This window comes from Pseudophryne corroboree (assembly GCF_028390025.1).
Source record: "Pseudophryne corroboree isolate aPseCor3 chromosome 3 unlocalized genomic scaffold, aPseCor3.hap2 SUPER_3_unloc_22, whole genome shotgun sequence".
Classification (NCBI taxonomy): domain Eukaryota; kingdom Metazoa; phylum Chordata; class Amphibia; order Anura; family Myobatrachidae; genus Pseudophryne; species Pseudophryne corroboree.
The window spans coordinates 305,142-325,105 of NW_026967511.1; the positions used below are offsets into that span (position 1 = coordinate 305,142).

Genomic DNA, 19,964 nt, shown 5'->3' on the forward strand with positions numbered 1-19,964 from the left:
AATCATGTGATAGCACTGTCAGCAGTGTTCATTCCGGGAGTGGACAACTGGGAAGCAGACTTCCTCAGCAGACACGATCACCACCCGGGAGAGTGGGGACTTCACCCAGAAGTCTTCCACATGATTGTGAACCGTTGGGAAAAACCACAGGTGGACATGATGGCGTCCCGCCTCAACAAAAAACTGGACAGGTATTGCGCCGGGTCAAGAGACCCTCAGGCAATAGCTGGGGACGCATTGGTAACACCATGGGTGTACCAGTCAATGTATGTGTTCCCCCCTCTGCCTCTCATACCCAAGGTACTGAGAATTATAAGGCGAAGGGGAGTAAGAACGATACTCGTGGCTCCGGATTGGCCAAGAAGGACTTGGTACCCGGAACTTCAAGAGATGCGCACGGAGGATCCGTGCACTCTACCTCTAGACTTACCGCGGCTGCGTTTGACGGCATGGCGGTTGAACGCCGGATCCTGAAGGAGAGGGCTCTGACGGAGGAATTTCAACTGGGTCGATTCCTACATTTCCTGCAAACAGGATTGTCTATGGGCCTCAAATTGGGGTCCATTAAGGTTCAAATTTCGGCCCTGTCGATTTTCTTCCAGAAAGAATTGGCTTCAGTTCCTGAAGTCCAAGCTTTTGTCAAAGGAGTACTACATATACAGCCCGGTTGTGCCTCCAGTGGCACCGTGGGATCTCAATGTAGTTTTGGGATTTCTCAAATCCCATTGGTTTGAGCCACTCAAATCGGTGGATTTGAAATATCTTACATGGAAAGTGACCATGCTACTGGCCCTGGCTTCGGCCAGGAGAGTGTAAGAATTGGCGGCTTTATCGTACAAAAGCCCATATCTGATTTTCCATTGGGACAGGGCAGAACTGCGGACGCGTCCTCAGTTTCTCCCTAAGGTGGTATCAGCGTTTCACCTGAACCAACCTATTGTGGTGCCTGCGGCTTCTAGCGACTTGGAGGACTCCAAGTTGTTCGACGTTGTCAGAGCCTTAAAAATATATATATATATTTCAAGGACGGCTGGAGTCAGAAAATCTGACTCGCTGTTTATACTGTATGCACCCAACAAGCTGGGTGTTCCTGCGTCTAAGCAGACGATTGCTCGTTGGATTTGTAGCACAATTCAACTTGCGCATTCTGTGGCAGGCCTGCCACAGCCAAAATCTGTAAATGCCCACTCCACAAGGAAGGTGGGCTCACCTTGGGCGGCTGCCCGAGGGGTCTCGGCATTACAACGCTGCCGAGCAGCTAAGTGGTCAGGGGAGAACACGTTTGTAAACTTCTACAAATTTGATACCCTGGCTGAGGAGGACCTGGAGTTCTCTCATTCGGTGCTGCAGAGTCATCCGCACTCTCCCGCCCGTTTGGGAGCTTTGGTATAATCCCCATGGTCCTGACGGAGTCCCCAGCATCCACTTAGGACGTCAGAGAAAATAAGAATTTACTTACCGATAATTCTATTTCTCATAGTCCGTAGTGGATGCTGGGCGCCCATCCCAAGTGCGGATTGTCTGCAATACTTGTACATAGTTATTGTTACAAAAATCGGGTTATTATTGTTGGAAGCCATCTTTTCAGAGGCTCCGCTGTTATCATGCTGTTAACTGGGTTCAGATCACAGGTTGTACAGTGTGATTGGTGTGGCTGGTATGAGTCTTACCCGGGATTCAAAATCCTTCCTTATTGTGTACGCTCGTCCGGGCACAGTATCCTAACTGAGGCTTGGAGGAGGGTCATAGGGGAAGGAGCCAGTGCACACCACCTAGTGGTCAAACTTTTAATTTTGTGCCCTGTCTCCTGCGGAGCCGCTATTCCCCATGGTCCTGACGGAGTCCCCAGCATCCACTACGGACTACGAGAAATAGAATTATCGGTAAGTAAATTCTTATTATATAGGGGAGAGGGGACCGTACAGTGATATATGAGGAGGAATAACACAGCTCCCGGCACACTGATATGTGGTATTATTATTATATAGGGGAGAGGGGACCGTACAGTGATATATGAGGAGGAATAACACAGCTCCCGGCACACACTGATATGTGGTATTATTATTATATAGGGGAGAGGGGACCGTACAGTGATATATGAGGGGGAATAACACAGCTACCGGCACACACTGATATGTGGTATTATTATTATATAGAGGAGAGGGGACTGTACAGTGATATATGAGGAGGAATAACACAGCTCCCGGCACACACTGATATGTGGTATTATTATTATATAGAGGAGAGGGGACCGTACAGTGATATATGAGGAGGAATAACACAGCTCCCGGCACACACTGATATGTGGTATTATTATTATATAGAGGAGAGGGGACCGTACAGTGATATATGAGGGGGAATAACACAGCTCCCGGCACACACTGATATGTGGTATTATTATTATATAGGATAGAGGGGACTGTACAGTGATATATGAGGGGAATAACACAGCTCCCGGCACACACTGATATGTGGTATTATTATTATATAGGGGAGAGGGGACAGTACAGTGATATATGAGGGGAATAACACAGCTCCCGGCACACACTGATATGTGGTATTATTATTATATAGGGGAGAGGGGACAGTACAGTGATATATGAGGGGAATAACACAGCTCCCGGCACACTGATATGTGGTATTCTTATTATATAGGGGAGAGGGGACCGTACAGTGATATATGAGGGGAATAACACAGCTCCCAGCACACACTGATATGTGGTATTATTATTATATAGGGGAGAGGGGACCGTACAGTGATATATGAGGGGGAATAACACAGCTCCCAGCACACGCTGATATGTGGTATTATTATTATATAGGGGAGAGGGGACCGTACAGTGATATATGAGGAGGAATAACACAGCTCCCGGCACACGCTGATATGTGGTATTATTATTATATAGAGGAGAGGGGACTGTACAGTGATATATGAGGGGGAATAACACAGCTCCCGGCACACACTGATATGTGGTATTATTATTATATAGGAGAGAGGGGACCGTACAGTGATATATGAGGAGGAATAACACAGCTCCCGGCACACGCTGATATGTGGTATTATTATCATATAGGGGAGAGGGGACCGTACAGTGATATATGAGGAGGAATAACACAGCTCCCGGCACACACTGATATGTGGTATTATTATTATATAGGAGAGAGGGGACCGTACAGTGATATATGAGGAGGAATAACACAGCTCCCGACACACGCTGATATGTGGTATTATTATTATATAGAGGAGAGGGGACCGTACAGTGATATATGAGGAGGAATAACACAGCTCCCGGCACACACTGATATGTGGTATTATTATATAGGGAAGAGGGGACCGTACAGTGATATATGAGGGGGAATAACACATCTCCCGGCACACGCTGATATGTGGTATTATTATTATTATATAGGGGAGAGGGGACCGTACAGTAATATATGAGGAGGAATAACACAACTCCCGGCACACACTGATATGTGGTATTATTATTATATAGAGGAGAGGGGACCGTACAGTGATATATGAGGAGGAATAACACAGCTCCCGCACACACTGATATGTGGTATTATTATTATATAGGGGAGAGGGGACCGTACAGTGATATATGAGGAGGAATAACACAGCTCCCGGCACACTGATATGTGGTATTATTATTATATAGGGGAGAGGGGACAGTACAGTGATATATGAGGAGGAATAACACAGCTCCCGGCACACGCTGATATGTGGTATTATTATTATATAGAGGAGAGGTGACAGTACAGTGATATATGAGGAGGAATAACACAGCTCCCGGCACACACTGATATGTGGTATTATTATTATATAGGGGAGAGGGGACCGTACAGTGATATATGAGGGGGAATAACACAGCTCCCGGCACACACTGATATGTGGTATTATTATTATATAGGGGAGAGGGGACCGTACAGTGATATATGAGGAGGAATAACACAGCTCCCGGCACACTGATATGTGGTATTATTATTATATAGGGGAGAGAGGACCATACAGTGATATATGAGGGGAATAACACAGCTCCCGGCACACACTGATATGTGGTATTATTATTATATAGGAGAGAGGGGACCGTACAGTGATATATGAGGAGGAATAACACAGCTCCCGGCACACACTGATATGTGGTATTATTATTATATAGGAGAGAGGGGACCGTACAGTGATATATGAGGAGGAATAACACAGCTCCCGGCACACGCTGATATGTGGTATTATTATTATTATATAGAGGAGAGGGAACCGTACAGTGATATATGAGGGGGAATAACACAGCTCCCGGCACACACTGATTTGTGGTATTATTATTATATAGGAGAGAGGGGATTGTACAGTGATATATGAGGAGGAATAACACTGCTTCCGGCACACACTGATATGTGGTATTATTATTATATAGAGGAGAGGGGACCGTACAGTGATATATGAGGAGGAATAACACAGCTCCCGGCACACACTGATATGTGGTATTATTATTATATAGGAGAGAGGGGACCGTACAGTGATATATGAGGAGGAATAACACAGCTCCCGGCACACGCTGATATGTGGTATTATTATTATTATATAGAGGAGAGGGAACCGTACAGTGATATATGAGGGGGAATAACACAGCTCCCGGCACACACTGATTTGTGGTATTATTATTATATAGGAGAGAGGGGATTGTACAGTGATATATGAGGAGGAATAACACAGCTCCCGGCACACGCTGATATGTGGTATTATTATTATATAGAGGAGAGGGGACTGTACAGTGATATATGAGGAGGAATAACACAGCTCCCGGCACACGCTGATATGTGGTATTATTATTATATAGAGGAGAGGGGACCGTACAGTGATATATGAGGAGGAATAACACAGCTCCCGGCACACGCTGATATGTGGTATTATTATTATATAGAGGAGAGGGGACTGTACAGTGATATATGAGGGGGAAAAACACTGCTCCCGGCACACGCTGATATGTGGTATTATTATTATATAGAGGAGATGGGACCGTACAGTGATTTATGAGGGGGAATAACACAGCTCCCGGCACACTCTGATATGTGGTATTATTATTATATAGGAGAGAGGGGACCGTACAGTGATATATGAGGAGGAATAACACAGCTCCCGGCACACACTGATATGTGGTATTATTATTATATAGGAGAGAGGGGACCGTACAGTGATATATGAGGGGGAATAACACAGCTCCCGGCACACACTGATATGTGGTATTATTATTATATAGAGGAGATGGGACCGTACAGTGATTTATGAGGGAGAATAACACAGCTCCCGGCACACGCTGATATGTGGTATTATTATTATATAGGGGAGAGGGGACCGTACAGTGATATATGAGGGGGAATAACACAGCACCCGGCACACACTGATATGTGGTATTATTATTATATAGGGAGAGGGGACCGTACAGTGATATATGAGGAGGAATAACACAGCTCCCGGCACACACTGATATGTGGTATTAATATTATATAAGGAGAGGGGACCGTACAGTGATATATGAGGAGGAATAACACAGCTCCCGGCACACACTGATATGTGGTATTATTATTATATAGGAGAGAGGGGACCGTACAGTGATATATGAGGAGGAATAACACAGCTCCCGGCACACGCTGATATGTGGTATTATTATTATATAGAGGAGAGGGGACTGTACAGTGATATATGAGGGGGAAAAACACTGCTCCCGGCACACTCTGATATGTGGTATTATTATTATATAGGAGAGAGGGGACCGTACAGTGATATATGAGGAGGAATAACACAGCTCCCGGCACACACTGATATGTGGTATTATTATTATATAGGAGAGAGGGGACCGTACAGTGATATATGAGGAGGAATAACACAGCTCCCGGCACACGCTGATATGTGGTATTATTATTATATAGAGGAGAGGGGACTGTACAGTGATATATGAGGAGGAATAACACAGCTCCCGGCACACACTGATATGTGGTATTATTATTATATAGAGGAGAGGGGACCGTACAGTGATATATGAGGGGGAATAACACAGCTCCCGGCACACACTGATATGTGGTATTATTATTATATAGAGGAGAGGGGACAGTACAGTGATATATGAGGGGGAATAACACAGCTCCCGGCACACGCTGATATGTGGTATTATTATATAGGGGAGAGGGGACCGTACAGTGATATATGAGGAGGAATAACACAGCTCCCGGCACACACTGATATGTGGTATTATTATTATATAGAGGAGAGGGGACCGTACAGTGATATATGAGGGGGAATAACACAGCTCCCGGCACACTGATATGTGGTATTATTATTATATAGGGGAGAGGGGACCGTACAGTGATATATGAGGGGTAATAACACAGCCCCCGGCACACTGATATGTGGTATTATTATTATATAGAGGAGAGGGGACCGTACAGTGATATATGAGGAGGAATAACACAGCTCCCGGCACACGCTGATATGTGGTATTATTATTATATAGAGGAGAGGGGACCGTACAGTGATATATGAGGGGGAATAACACAGCTCCCGGCACACACTGATATGTGGTATTATTATTATATAGAGGAGAGGGGACCGTACAGTGATATATGAGGGGGAATAACACAGCTCCCGGCACACGCTGATATGTGGTATTATTATTATATAGAGGAGAGAGGACCGTACAGTGATATATGAGGAGGAATAACACAGCTCCCGGCACACACTGATATGTGGTATTATTATTATATAGGGGAGAGGACCGTACAGTGATATATGAGGAGGAATAACACAGCTCCCGGCACACTGATATGTGGTATTATTATTATATAGAGGAGAGGGGACCGTACAGTGATATATGAGGAGGAATAACACAGCTCCCGGCACACTCTGATATGTGGTGGTATTATTATTATATAGAGGAGAGGGGACCGTACAGTGATATATGAGGGGGAATAACACAGCTCCCGGCACACACTGATATGTGGTATTATTATTATATAGGGGAGAGGGGACCGTACAGTGATATATGAGGAGGAATAACACAGCTCCCGGCACACTCTGATATGTGGTATTATTATTATATAGAGGAGAGGGGACAGTACAGTGATATATGAGGAGGAATAACACAGCTCCCGGCACACACTGATATGTGTTATTATTATTATATAGGGGAGAGGGGACCGTACAGTGATATATGAGGAGGTATAACACAGCTCCCGGCACACACTGATATGTGTTATTATTATTATTATATAGGGGAGAGGGGACCGTACAGTGATATATGAGGAGGAATAACACAGCTCCCGGCACACACTGATATGTGGTATTATTATATAGTGGAGAGGGGACCGTACAGTGATATATGAGGAGGAATAACACAGCTCCCGGCACACACTGATATGTGGTATTATTATTATATAGAGGAGAGGGGACCGTACAGTGATATGGGGAACTTTTCCATACTTTACGATCCACGTGGACTACGGTTAGAACGGTAATCTGTGCCGAGCGAAGCGGTAGCTGAGCAAAGGCACCATTCGCTCGCCATGCGAGGGGACGCGGTGCACTAATTGGGGTTCCCAGTAACTTTACGCACAAAACGACACCAAAAAAAGTTAAAAAAAATCATGTCGACATTTTCATGTGTCGACCATTTTCATGTGTCGACCATGTCAATGTCGACCAATAGTGGTCGACCTAATGACCGTCGACCGTAACATGGTCGACCATTCATACCGGAAACAGGATGCGTACCTTGACATTCCAATCTGGCTACCTCATCAGACTTATCTACGGTTTGCACTGCAGGACTGTCACTACCAGTTTCAGGCCCTGCCTTTTGGCCTCTCCGTGGCACCGAGGGTGTTCACCAAAGTGATGACAGATGATGATGCTACTCCGCAAACAGGGAGTGAACATAATTCCTTACCTGGATGATCTTCTGATAAAGGCTGTGTCCAGGTAGCAGTTGTTGGAGAACATTGGTCTCACAACCAGATTACTCCTGGATCATGGGTGGATTCTGAACCTGCCAAAATGTCACCTAAAACCAACGCAGAAACTTCATTTCCTGGGAATGATACTGGACACAGAGTCTCAGAAAGTGTTCCTTCCCTTGGAAAAGGCAACGGTTATCCAGTCAATGGTTCAGGCTGTCTTGAAACTGACCCGAATCTCAGTGCATCTGTGCATCTGCCTTCTTGGGGAAATGGTGGCCTCTTACTAGGCAATTCAGTACGGATGGTTTCATGCGAGGCCCTTCCAGCTGGATCTGTTGGACAAATGGTCCAGATTGCATCAGAGGATTGGCCTGTCACTGAAAGCCAGGATTTCCCTCCTGTGGGGGTTACAAACTTCTCACCTGATTAGGGGTCGAAGGTTTGGGATTCAGAATTGGATTCTGTTGACCACGGACGCAAGCCTCAGAGGTTGGGGAGGAGTCACCCAGGGGGTACAGTTCCAAGGAAGATAGTCAAGTCAGGAAGTCGTTCTTCCGATAAACATCCTGGCGCTCAGAGCAATCTACAATTCCCTTCTGCAGGCCTCATCTCTTCTTCAGAATCAGGCCATTCAGGTTCAGTTGGACAATGTGATGGCGGTGACGTACATAAACCGACAAGGAGGAACGAAAAGCAGAGCCACAATGTCAGAGGTGTCAATGATTCTCCTTTGGGCAGAAAAACACACTGTGGCGGTCTGCAATCTGCATTCCGGGAGTAGACAACTGGGAAGCAGATTTCCTCAACAGACATGACCTGCATCCGGGGGAATGGGGCCTCCACCTGTAGGTGGTCCATTGGCTGTCACGTCAGTGGGGTTATCGACAAATCGACATAATGGCCTCTCAACTCAACAAGAAGCCCAAGCGGTATTGTTCCAGGTCGAGGGACCCACAGGCTGTGGCAGTCGACACCCTGACAACTCTGTGGGTCTATCAGCTAGTGTACTTGTTTCCTCCAATTCCTCTGATCCCAAGAGTTCTCAAAAGAATAAAAAGAGAAAGAGTTCAACCAATCCTGTTTGCTCCGGACTGGCCAAGAAGGGCCTGGTATGCGGATCTTCTCGGGATGCTGATTGAAGATCAGTGGCCTCTTCCTCTTCGAGAGGATCTTCTGCAACAGGGCCCATTCATTTATCAAGATATACCATGGCTATGTTTAACGGCATGGAAGTTGAACGGCTGATTCTAGCCAAGAAAGGGATTCCTGACAGGGTCATTCCGACTATGATCCAAGCCAGGAAGGGGGTAACATTTAAACATTACCATCGTATCTGGAGGAAGTATGTCTCGTGGTGTGAGAGCAGACAATATTCTACGGTGGAATGTCATCTGGGACGTTTCCTGCTGTTCCTGCAGTCGGGAGTGGATGTGGGCCTACGCTTAGGCTTCATAAAAGTTCATATTTCGGCCTTGTCTATATTTTTTCAGAAACAATTAGCTTCTCTGCCTGAAATACAGACGTTCTTGAAGGGCATTCTTCGTATCCAACCTCCCTTTGTGCCTCCCACGGCACCCTGGGATCTCAGGTTGGTTATACTGTTCCTCCAATCGGACTGGTTTGAACCGTTACTGGAGGTAGACGTAAAGTATCCTACGTTGAAGACCGTCACAGTGTTGGCCTTGGCTTCGGCAAGACGCATATCGGAACTGGGGGCGTTGTCTCACAAGAGCCCCTACTTGATTTTTCATGAGGACAGAGCTGAACTCAGGACTCATCAGCAATTCCTTCCTAAGGTGGTGTCGGCGTTTCACATCAACCAGACGATTGCGGGTCCGGTTGTTACAGACACCCCTACTGCTTCAAAGTCCTTCGACGTGTTACGGGCTTTGAAGGCATATGTAAAGCGAACGGCTCATACCAGGAAATCGGACTCGCTGTTTGTTCTCTATGATGCCAACAAGATTGGGTGTCCTGCTTCAAAGCAGTCGATTGCACGCTGGATCAGGCTTATTATCCAACATGCTTATTCCACGGCAGGTTTGCAGATTCCATAATCTGTTTAGGCCCACTCTACTAGGTCGGTGGGTTCTTCTTGGGCGGCTGCCCACGGTGTCTCGGCCGTACAGCTCTGCTGAGCAGCAACTTGGTCAAGTTCGAACACGTTTACTAAGTTCTACAAGTTTGATACTTTGGACTCTGAGGACCTTCAGTTTGGTCAATCAGTTCTGCAGGAACCTGAGCACTCTCCCATCCAGTTTGGGAGCTTTGGTACTTCCCCATAGTGCTAAATGGATTCCCAGAATCCCCAAGGACGTAAGAGAAAATAGGATTTTAATTACCTACCGATAAATCCTTTTCTCGTAGTCCGTAGGGGTTACTGGGCGCCCGCCTCAGTTCTCCATGTTCCTGCTTACGTGGTTGTAAGTGTTCTTGTTTGGGTCGGCTGTTCCTGTTGGTTAGCGTTGCTATCCTGTGTTGTAGTTAGCATTGCTTTCCTCAGTTTTGGTTAGCACTTCTATCCTTATTGTTGTGTGTTGGTTCGTTACCTCACCGCTTTCATTTTATTCCTTCTCTCAAAGTATGACCGTCTCCTCGGGCACAGTTTCCTAGACTGAATCCGTTAGGAGGGGCATAGAGGGAGGAGCCAGCACACACTAATGTTTTATTAAAGTGCCAAGCTCTATTGGACTTGATCTATACCCCATAGTACTAATGTCATCCCAGTATCCCCTACGGACTAGGAGAAAAGGAATTACCAGTAGAGATTAAATTCCTATTTTTTCACCTCCGTTTAATCTGACTGGATGCAAATGTCATTATAGTGTTTTTTTGTTTTATTAGGTAGAACGTCTGTCTGATATTAAAACAGAAGACATAGAAGGAGAAGAAGAGACGTATGTGACTAATATGAAGGCAGAAGATATAGAGGGAGAAGAAGAGACGTATGTGACTGATATGAAGGCAGAAGATATAGAGGGAGAAGAAGAGACTTATGTGACTGATGTAAAGGCAGAAGATATAGAGGGAGAAGAAGAGGCGTATGTGACTGATATAAAGGCAGAAGATATAGAGGGAGAAGAAGAGACGTATGTGGCTGATATAAAGGCAGAAGATATAGAGGGAGAAGAAGAGACGTGTGTGAGAGGTGATCAGCAGTGTAAGGAGGAGGAGATCCCTACAGATATCAGCACAGGTGAGTAATAATCACTTATTACAGAAGAGAGTCACATATTCTCCTTGCTCAGGCACTACAGCAATCTCTAATCCTACACCCTCCTCTGTCAGTACAGACTAATGAGGAATATGTATTTTCCCAATGTGGACTCAGGAGCAATCAGCCCCTAGTATACTCCTGCTCTCCCCTCACATCGTGTCACTGTGTGTTACCAGCCCAGAGATCTGACCAGTCTCCTCCCCACACTCTCTGGTGTATCTCATACATCAGGAGCCATCAGCTCCTATTATACTCCTGCTCTCCTCCTCACATCATGTCACTGTGTGTCACCAGCCCAGATATCTGACCAGTCTCCTCCCCACAATCTATGGTGTATCTCATACATCAGGAGCCATCAGCCACTATTATACTCCTGCTCTCCCCCTCACATCATGTCACTGTGTGTTACCAGCCCAGAGATCTGACCAGTCTCCTCCCCACACTCTCTGGTGTAGCTCATACATCAGGAGCCATCAGCCCCTATTATACTCCTGCTCTCCCCTCACATCATGTCACTGTGTGTTACCAGCCCAGAGATCTGACCAGTTTCCTCCTCACACTCTCTGGTGTATCTCATACATCAGGAGCCATCAGCCCCTATTATACTCCTGCTCTCCTCCTCACATCGTGTCACTGTGTCACCAGCCCAGAGATCTGACCAGTCTCCTCCCCACACTCTCTGGTGTATCTCATACATCAGGATTTATCAGCCCCTATTATACCCCTGCTCTCCCCTCACATCATGTCACCTTGTGTTACCTAGCCAGAGATCTGACCAGTCTCCTCCCCACACTCTCTGGTGTATCTCATAAATCAGGAGACATCAGCCCCTATTATACTCCTGCACTCCCCTCACATCATGTCACTGTGTGTTACCAGCCCAGAGATCTGACCAGTCTCCTCCCCACACTCTCTGGTGTATCTCATACATCAGGATCCATCAGCCCCTATTATACTCCTGCTCTCCCCTCACATCATGTCACTGTGTGTTACCAGCCCAGAGATCTGACCAGTCTCCTCCCCACACTCTCTGGTGTATCTCATACATCAGGAGCCATCCGCTCCTATTATACTCCTGCTCTCCCCCTCATATCATGTCACTGTGTGTTACCAGCCCAGAGATCTGACCAGTCTCCTCCCCACACTCTGGTGTATCTCATACATCAGGAGACATCGGCCCTTATTATACTCTTGCTCTCCTCCTCACATCATATCACTCTGTTACTAGCCCTGAGATCTGACCAGTCTCCTCCCCACACTCTCTGGTGTATCTCATAAATCAGGAGACATTAGCCCCTATTATACTCCTGCTCTCCCCCTCACATCATGTCACTGTGTGTTACCAGTCCAGAGATCTGACCAGTCTCCTCCCCACACTCTCTGGTGTATCTCATACATCAGGAGCCATCAGCCCCTATTATACTCCTGCTCTCCCCCTCACATCATGTCACTGTGTGTTACCAGCCCAGAGATCTGACTAGTCTCCTCCCCACACTCTCTGGTGTATCATCTCATACATCAGAAGCCATCAGCCCCTATTATACTCCTGCTCTCCCCCTCACATCATGTCACTGTGTTACCAGCCCACAGATCTGACCATTCTCCTCCCCACGCGCTCTGGTGTATCTCATACATCAGGAGCCATCAGCCCCTATTATACTCCTGCTCTCCCCCTCACATCATGTCACTGTGTGGTACCAGCCCAGAGATCTGACCAGTCTCCTCCCCACACTCTCTGGTGTATCTCATACATCAGGAGACATCAGCCCCTATTATACTCCTGCTCTCCCCCTCACATCATGTCACTGTGTGGTACCTATGTTTTCTCCTGCACAGTCCACAGGATATACATTGGGATATGAGGTAGCTTCAGCGGTTTGGCACCAATAATCAAAAGCTTTCAGCCTCCCATAATGCAACATGCCAGTCTCCTATAGCCCTGCCTCCTGTCTCAGGCAATTCAGTTTTTTTGTTGGTGTGGGAGGAGCTGGACCACGATCTTTGGGCTGCTGATTTTGGCAGCCATAAGCTTATTATTTAATTTATTTTTGTAGTCTTAAGTTTTTTGAGCGATCTTTCGCATTATATATATATATATATATATATTTATATATTGGATATATTATCCAATATAGCTGAGCGGATAATTCCAGCTCCAATACCAGGGATAGGTTACCCTGTTAACCCTTACATGCAACATTCCCTCTGGGTTGTATCAAATTCAGTTCAGGAATCTGCAGCCTTTCAACAAAAACAGGCTGAAAGGCCTGTGGAAAGTAAATCACACAGACATGAAACTACATCTTCACTCTGCACATGTTTCAGATGGGGACACTTTGGAGGATGAGGATTCCTCACATTCTGGGTCTGCATACAGAAACGAGGATGAAGGTCCCAGCTCAGTTGATATACCTGAGCTAATTTGTGCTATGAAAGCCATTCTATCCTTAGAGGTGGCAGCAGAGCCTTTCTTAAAATCCAAGACTCCTGTATTTAAACGTCCCAAAACAGTCAGAACTGAATTTCCAGGGTCAGAACAGCTGACGGAGATTATGCAAGAGGCTTGGATCACACCCAGTAAGAAGTTTAGAATTCCAAAGAAATGGAATACCCATTATCTTCTTCCAGCTGGGGACTGTTTATAAAGGGAGGTGGCTCCCAAAGTATTAATCTGAAAATGTACATTACTTCTGCCTTCAACATCATTAAATGATGTCACAGATAGAAAAATAGATGTTTTTTTAAAAACCATTTTCTCCTTGTCTGGGGCAATTGTAAGACCAGCCATTGCTTTAGCCTGGATGGCAAAAGCAGTGGTGGCCTGGGCTGATGCTTTGGAGGATGATCTCTCATTGGCATCCAGAGAGCAAAAATCTCACATTGCACTTATTAAACAGGCGGCTATTTTTATGGAAGAAGCAGCCTTGGATATGGGTGCAGTAGCCTCTCAGGCATCAGCCTCAGCAGTAGCAGCTCGCAGAGTAGTTTGGCTACGTACATGGAAGGTTGACTCAGAGTCCAAGGAGGTTCTGGAGTCTTTACAGTAATTTGGAGTCAAAAGCAGATTCCAAGAAAGTAAAGTTTCCTTCTACTTAAAAGTCTAAACCTAAGCTTTTCGGTCCTTTCGAACCCAAGGAAAAACTAAAGGAAAAAGTTACGGCAATCAGTCCCAATCAAATAAGTCTGGAAAGACTAAAAAGCATTGGGCTATCAGGGGGCCTGCTTCCAAACCAGAAGATAAGCCATCAGCCTGATGGTGCAGGCCTCCACCTGGGGGACCCCAGGGTGAGAGGCCAACTTCTTCATTTTGCACAGATCTGGCAGCAGTCCACCACAGATGCCTGGGTGCAAGAAGCGGTATCTCACAGTTATGCGTTTGCCTTCAAGAAGCACCCTCCACAAAGGTTTTTTTGCACAAGCCCGTCTTCAGTAGAAACGCAGGCCAGGGCCTTACAGGAGGCAGTTCAGAGGTTGCTTCAATCAGGAGTGATAATTCCAGTTCCTCCTGCGCAACAAGGATAAGATTTCTATTCCAACCTGTTTCTAGTTCAGAAGCCAAATGGGTCGTTCCGGCCCATACTCAATCTCAAAGTGCTGAACAAGTACATTTGGGTGCCTCGGTTTCATATGGAGACTTTACGTTCCATTATTTTGGCCATGGTGCCGGAGGATTTTATGGTATCACTGGATATCCAGGATGCTTACCTTCATGTTCTTATAGCACTGTCCTATCAGCGCTGTCTCAGGTTTGCTATCAGGCCTACCATTTGGACTGGCCACAGCTCCAAGAGTGTTCACCAAAAATATGGCGGTAATGGTGGCTTATGTCTGTCGACAGGGGATAAGGTTTTTTCCATACCTCGACGACTTATTCTGGCACAATCTCGGGAATTGCTTAAGTGTCATCTGAAACAGACAATAGCTTGTTTACAGAGGCACGGTTGGCTCATAATTGGGTAAAGTCGTCCCTGTTTCCATCACAACGGATGACGCACTTGGGGGCTGTATTGGATTCCAGTCTTCATAGAGTGTTTTTACTTCTGAACAAAATATCCACAATAAAGTCGAGGATTCAGGATCTGCTACACAGTCAAAGGGTATCCATTCACACAGCTATTCGAATTATGGGATCGATGGTGTCGACATTCGACATGGTGGCGTATGCTCAATTCCACTCGAGGCCTCTTCAATGTCTGATCCTTTCCAGATGGAATGGACTACATCAGACAATAAAGAATCAGACTATGGTCCTTCCTCTGGAAGTATGGAGGTCATTAGCCTGGTGGCTGCAGACATCCCATCTGGACAACGGGCGACCCTTTTGGATCTCAGATTGGGAGGTTCTGACAACGGATGCCAGTCTTCAGGGCTGGGGAGCAGTGTCGGATAAAGGTTGCTTCCAGGGGCTGTACACCAAGGAAGAAAGTTGCCTGCCGATAAATATATTGGAACTTGGGCCGTATATATATGGCACTCACTCAGGCAAAGGACATTCCTCAGGGAAACCGGTTCAAATTTGCTCGGACAATGCGACGGCAGTAGCGTACCTCAATCATCAAGGAGGAAGTCAGAAGGCAATGAAGGCGTTAAGCCGCACTTTAAGGTGGGCAGAACTTCATCATCCTGCATTGTCCGCAGTATTTGTTCCAGGAGTTCTAAACTGGGAAGGGGATTTTCTCAGTCGACACGCCATTCATGCAAACGAATGGGCTTTACACCCCAAGGTCTTCCAGAGTCTTCCATAAGTGGGTGCTGCTGGAGATGGACTTCGTGGCCTCTCGGCAGAATTTCAAAGTACTTGCATACTTGTCAAGAACAAAGGATCCCAAAGTGATCTTCGTGGATGCTCTGTCAGTAAGATGGGACTTTCAGCTAGTCTATGTGTTTCCACCAATCGCCCCGTTGCCCAGGGTGGTTTGGAAGGTCAAACAAGGAAAGGGCACCGTGATTCTAATAGCGCCGGCATTGCCCAGAAGGCACTGGTTCACAGATCTACAGAGGCTGTCAGTGGACACTCCGTGGCTACTGCATCAACGTCCAGATCTACTGTCGCAGGGTCCTTGTTATCCCAGGCATCTGGATCGGCTGTCTTTGACAGTGTGGCTCTTGAGACATCCATCCTTGAAGCTAGAGGATTTTCTCAACAGGTAATTCAAACAATCCTTAGAGCAAGGAAACCATCAGAGTTTCTAGGATCTTAGCATTCCTTCAGGTAGGAGTAGATAAAGGTCTCCGTGTGTCCTCCTTGAGAGTACAAGTGTCGGCATTAACGGTTTGGTTTCAAAAGAAAATTGCCAACCTGCAGGATGTTCGCACTTTTTTTCCAAGGAGCGCTTCACATCCAACCGCCTTTTGTTCCTCCTACAGCTCCTTGGGATCTAGATATAGTCCTAAAGGCGCTTCAAGTTGCTCCATTTGAACCACTGAAGCAAGTGGATCTTAAATGGTTAACAGCTAAGGCTCTCTTTTTACTAGCTATTGCCTCAGGTAGTAGAGCGTCAGATTTAGGGGAATTGTTATGTCGCCCTCCTTTTCTGATCTTTCACCCAGACAGAGCGGTTCTCAGAACCAAATGTGATTATTTTTCTAAGGTGTGGTCTAAATTGCACCTTAACGAAGAAATTGTAATGCCGGCTTTCCAAGGGCCGGACCTTTCCGTGGGAGATGCATCATTGGATGTAGTACGTGGATTGCACTGGGGCCATCAGAAAGACGGACACACTCTTCGTGCTCTATGGATTGCGCAAGAGAGGATGGCCTGCGGACAAGGAAACGCTGGCAAGGTGGCTTCGAATGAATATCTGGGAAGCTTACTCTCGTGCTGATCTCCCTATTCTGGCTAATGTCTCTGCTCATTTTACTTGGAAGGTAGGTCCATCTTGGGCAGCAAGCACGCTGTGATGTCTCAGCTGAACAGATATGTAAGGCAGCCACATGGTCTTCCATCAACACATTCATTAGACATTATGGCTTTGATACCTTTGCCTCTCAGGATGCTGCATTTGGACAAAGGATTCTCATGTCCAATCAGTAGAGTACCCACCACTAAATTTGCTTTGGGATATCCCAATGTATATCCTGTGGATACTACTGTGGACCCTACAGGAGAAATACGTAGTTATGGTAGACTTACTGTCCATAACTCTTTCTCCTAAGTCCACACCACTAAATTTGCTTTGGGACATCCCAATGTATATCCTGTGGATACTACTGTGGACCGCACAGGAGAAATACGTAGTTATGGTAGACTTACCGTCCATAACTCTTTCTCCTAAGTCCACATTATCCACAGGGATCCCACCCTGATGTACCTGATTTGAGGATCCTTACATCTACTAACCTCTTCCTTCTTGTACGGAAGGGTGTGCATGTGTTCTTCTCGCCTCATTAGGGCTCTTTATGATGCTCCTGTCTTGAGCTTTTGAAAAGAACTGAATTGCTTGAGCCAGGAGGCATGGCTATAGGAAACTGGCCCGTTGCATTCTGGGAGGACAAAAGCTTTGATCGTTGGTGCCATTCCGCTGAAGCTACCTCCTATCCCAATGTATATCCTGTGGATACTGTGGACTTAGAAATAGTTATCAACGGTAAGTCTACCATAACTACATATATTACATGCTATATTATGTACAGTATGGATGTGTATTATTTCTGGCATGGTGCGGCTGCTTGCTAGGGCACAGGCTCGGGGTTCCTCATGCCACGTGACACAATGCTTAGGAAATATCTGATACAGCCCCTGTCATGTATCCACATGCTCCTGTAACAGCCGGCCTCAGGGAATTGGCTAATGAACGGCTCCTGTGACTGAGTTGGCAGCATCTGAGTCTTGCTACCGTCGCCTTAGGTATATAATACATTTATAGAGCTTGTGTATGGGAACCAGCATTGAGGATCCTGCACCTTCCCTGCTGATTACCTGTCCCCTGGCACTTGGATGATGACCTTCTCTGGCTTCTGATCCATGGCCTTAAGGGCACACCAATGGTTCCTAATGGAAGTATCTTCACGTTCACGTCTAAGGAGGAGGACAGGGCCTCTTGCATAATTCTGGTGCCTTCAGCATCCATTAATATATAATCCTGCAATCTCCAAGGTGGTAAAGGAGGAGTAGCGGGAAAAGGCGACCAGGACCCTATCAGAGGGGTGTGATCAGACCCTGAAATTGCTGTTTGTAGAAAAATTCAAGTCACCAAGTTCTGGGACACAATGTGATAAATATGGAGACTGACACAGGACATTTCATAAAGGATAAGCATTTATTTCTCTAAGTTACAACAATGAGACCCTGCAAATAACAAGTTACACTCAGTTACAGTAATAGCAAGAACAAATAAGAATACTCCGCTCTTATCTCAGATGTTTCATGATCTGTCCCAGATGATGGTCATCGATTATGTAGTTTAAGTAATATTGGGAGTCATTCCGAGTTGTTAGCTCGTTATTTTTTTATCGCTAACGCGCATGCGCAATGTCCGCAGTGCTACTGCGCCAGGTAAATTTGCTATGCAGTTAGGTATTTTACTCACGGCATTACGAGGAATTTTCTTCGTTCTGGTGATCGTAATGTGATTGACAGGAAGTGGGTGTTTCTGGGCGGAAACTGGCCTTTTTAATGGGTGTGTGTGAAAAAAACGCTACCGTTTCTGGAATAAACGCGGGAGTGGCTGGAGAAACGGGGGAGTGCCTGGCCGAACGCTGGGTGTGTTTGTGACGTCAAACCAGGAACGACACTGACTGAACTGATCGCAATGGCAGAGTAAGTTTCGAGCTACTCAGAAACTGCTAAGAGAGGTGTAATCGCAATATTGCGAATCCGTCGTTCGGGAGCCTCAGCGCTCCAGGGAGAAAACCACGGCGGCCGGGATGAACGTCCCAGGTTGCCGGGCTACAGTAAGGGGTAGTGGGTGCGCCACACTGGGTGATGGGGGGCCGCAGCAGGGCAGGTAACAGCCCTTGCTGCAGCCCCCCCCCCCCCCCCCCCAGTGCACCCTGCTGACTCTGGAGAGAGCCCAGCGCTGGGCACAGGACAAATATAAAATGTAAAAACAAACCTAATAATGTATTCAAATGTATTTTAAAAAATAATATATATATATATATATATATATATATATAATGTATATATACATGTATTTATTGTATGGTGAAGTACTGCAATTCCTGCACAGGCTCAGTGTATATTTAAGCAACAATGTGTATTTGAATTGTATTTAAAGTGAAATGCACTTGGTTGTGTGTCCCAGGAGGGGGGAATCCATTACTGTGCTCGCTGTTGGATTCCCTCAGTCCTTTCCCCCCAAAATGGAATGCCTTCCCCTCTAGCCCCCCACATGAAAATACCATGGGGGGAGAGGGGAGCAGCTCAGCTTTAAAACAAGCTGAGTGTTTTTCTGGAGCTCCATATGGATCACCCTCGGTGGGCAGGAAATCCTGACCTGGGATCATGGCTGCCCGTCTCTGGAGCCCAATTTCAACCTGGAGATGGTGAGCTGGGTACCCGGGCAGATTCCTGGAAGTAGTTTAGGCGGGAAAACTTCCCCCAGCCTAGACTGAATGTCACCTGGGTGGATACAAACCCTCCAGGATGGGACAGTCAAAGGAGAATGAGCACTCCCCACTGTCCATAGAGGAGAATGGTAGCTGTGCATGTGGCCAAGGCATACACAGCACATGGGTAAACAATGATTTAGAACAACATGGTGTGCTTGCCCTCTATGGTATGTGTACTGGAGTAAGATAAAAAAGAGGAGGCCTGTGAGCCTCCAGAGGTATTACACCATTTTCACTCTGCTGT

At 46.3% G+C, this 19,964-nt stretch overlaps 1 protein-coding gene across 1 annotated transcript in view; it reads left to right on the forward strand.

Annotated features, from left to right (window-relative positions):
* LOC134983731 (gastrula zinc finger protein XlCGF26.1-like) overlaps positions 1–19,964 on the forward strand; it is a 56,831-nt gene that overhangs the window by 22,127 nt on the left and 14,740 nt on the right. Inside the window, exon 2 of the mRNA XM_063949377.1 lies at positions 10,795–11,146. Within this exon, the coding sequence (XP_063805447.1) occupies positions 10,861–11,146 (286 nt within the window). The 5' untranslated portion in view covers positions 10,795–10,860. The remainder of the gene's footprint in view (positions 1–10,794; positions 11,147–19,964) is intronic.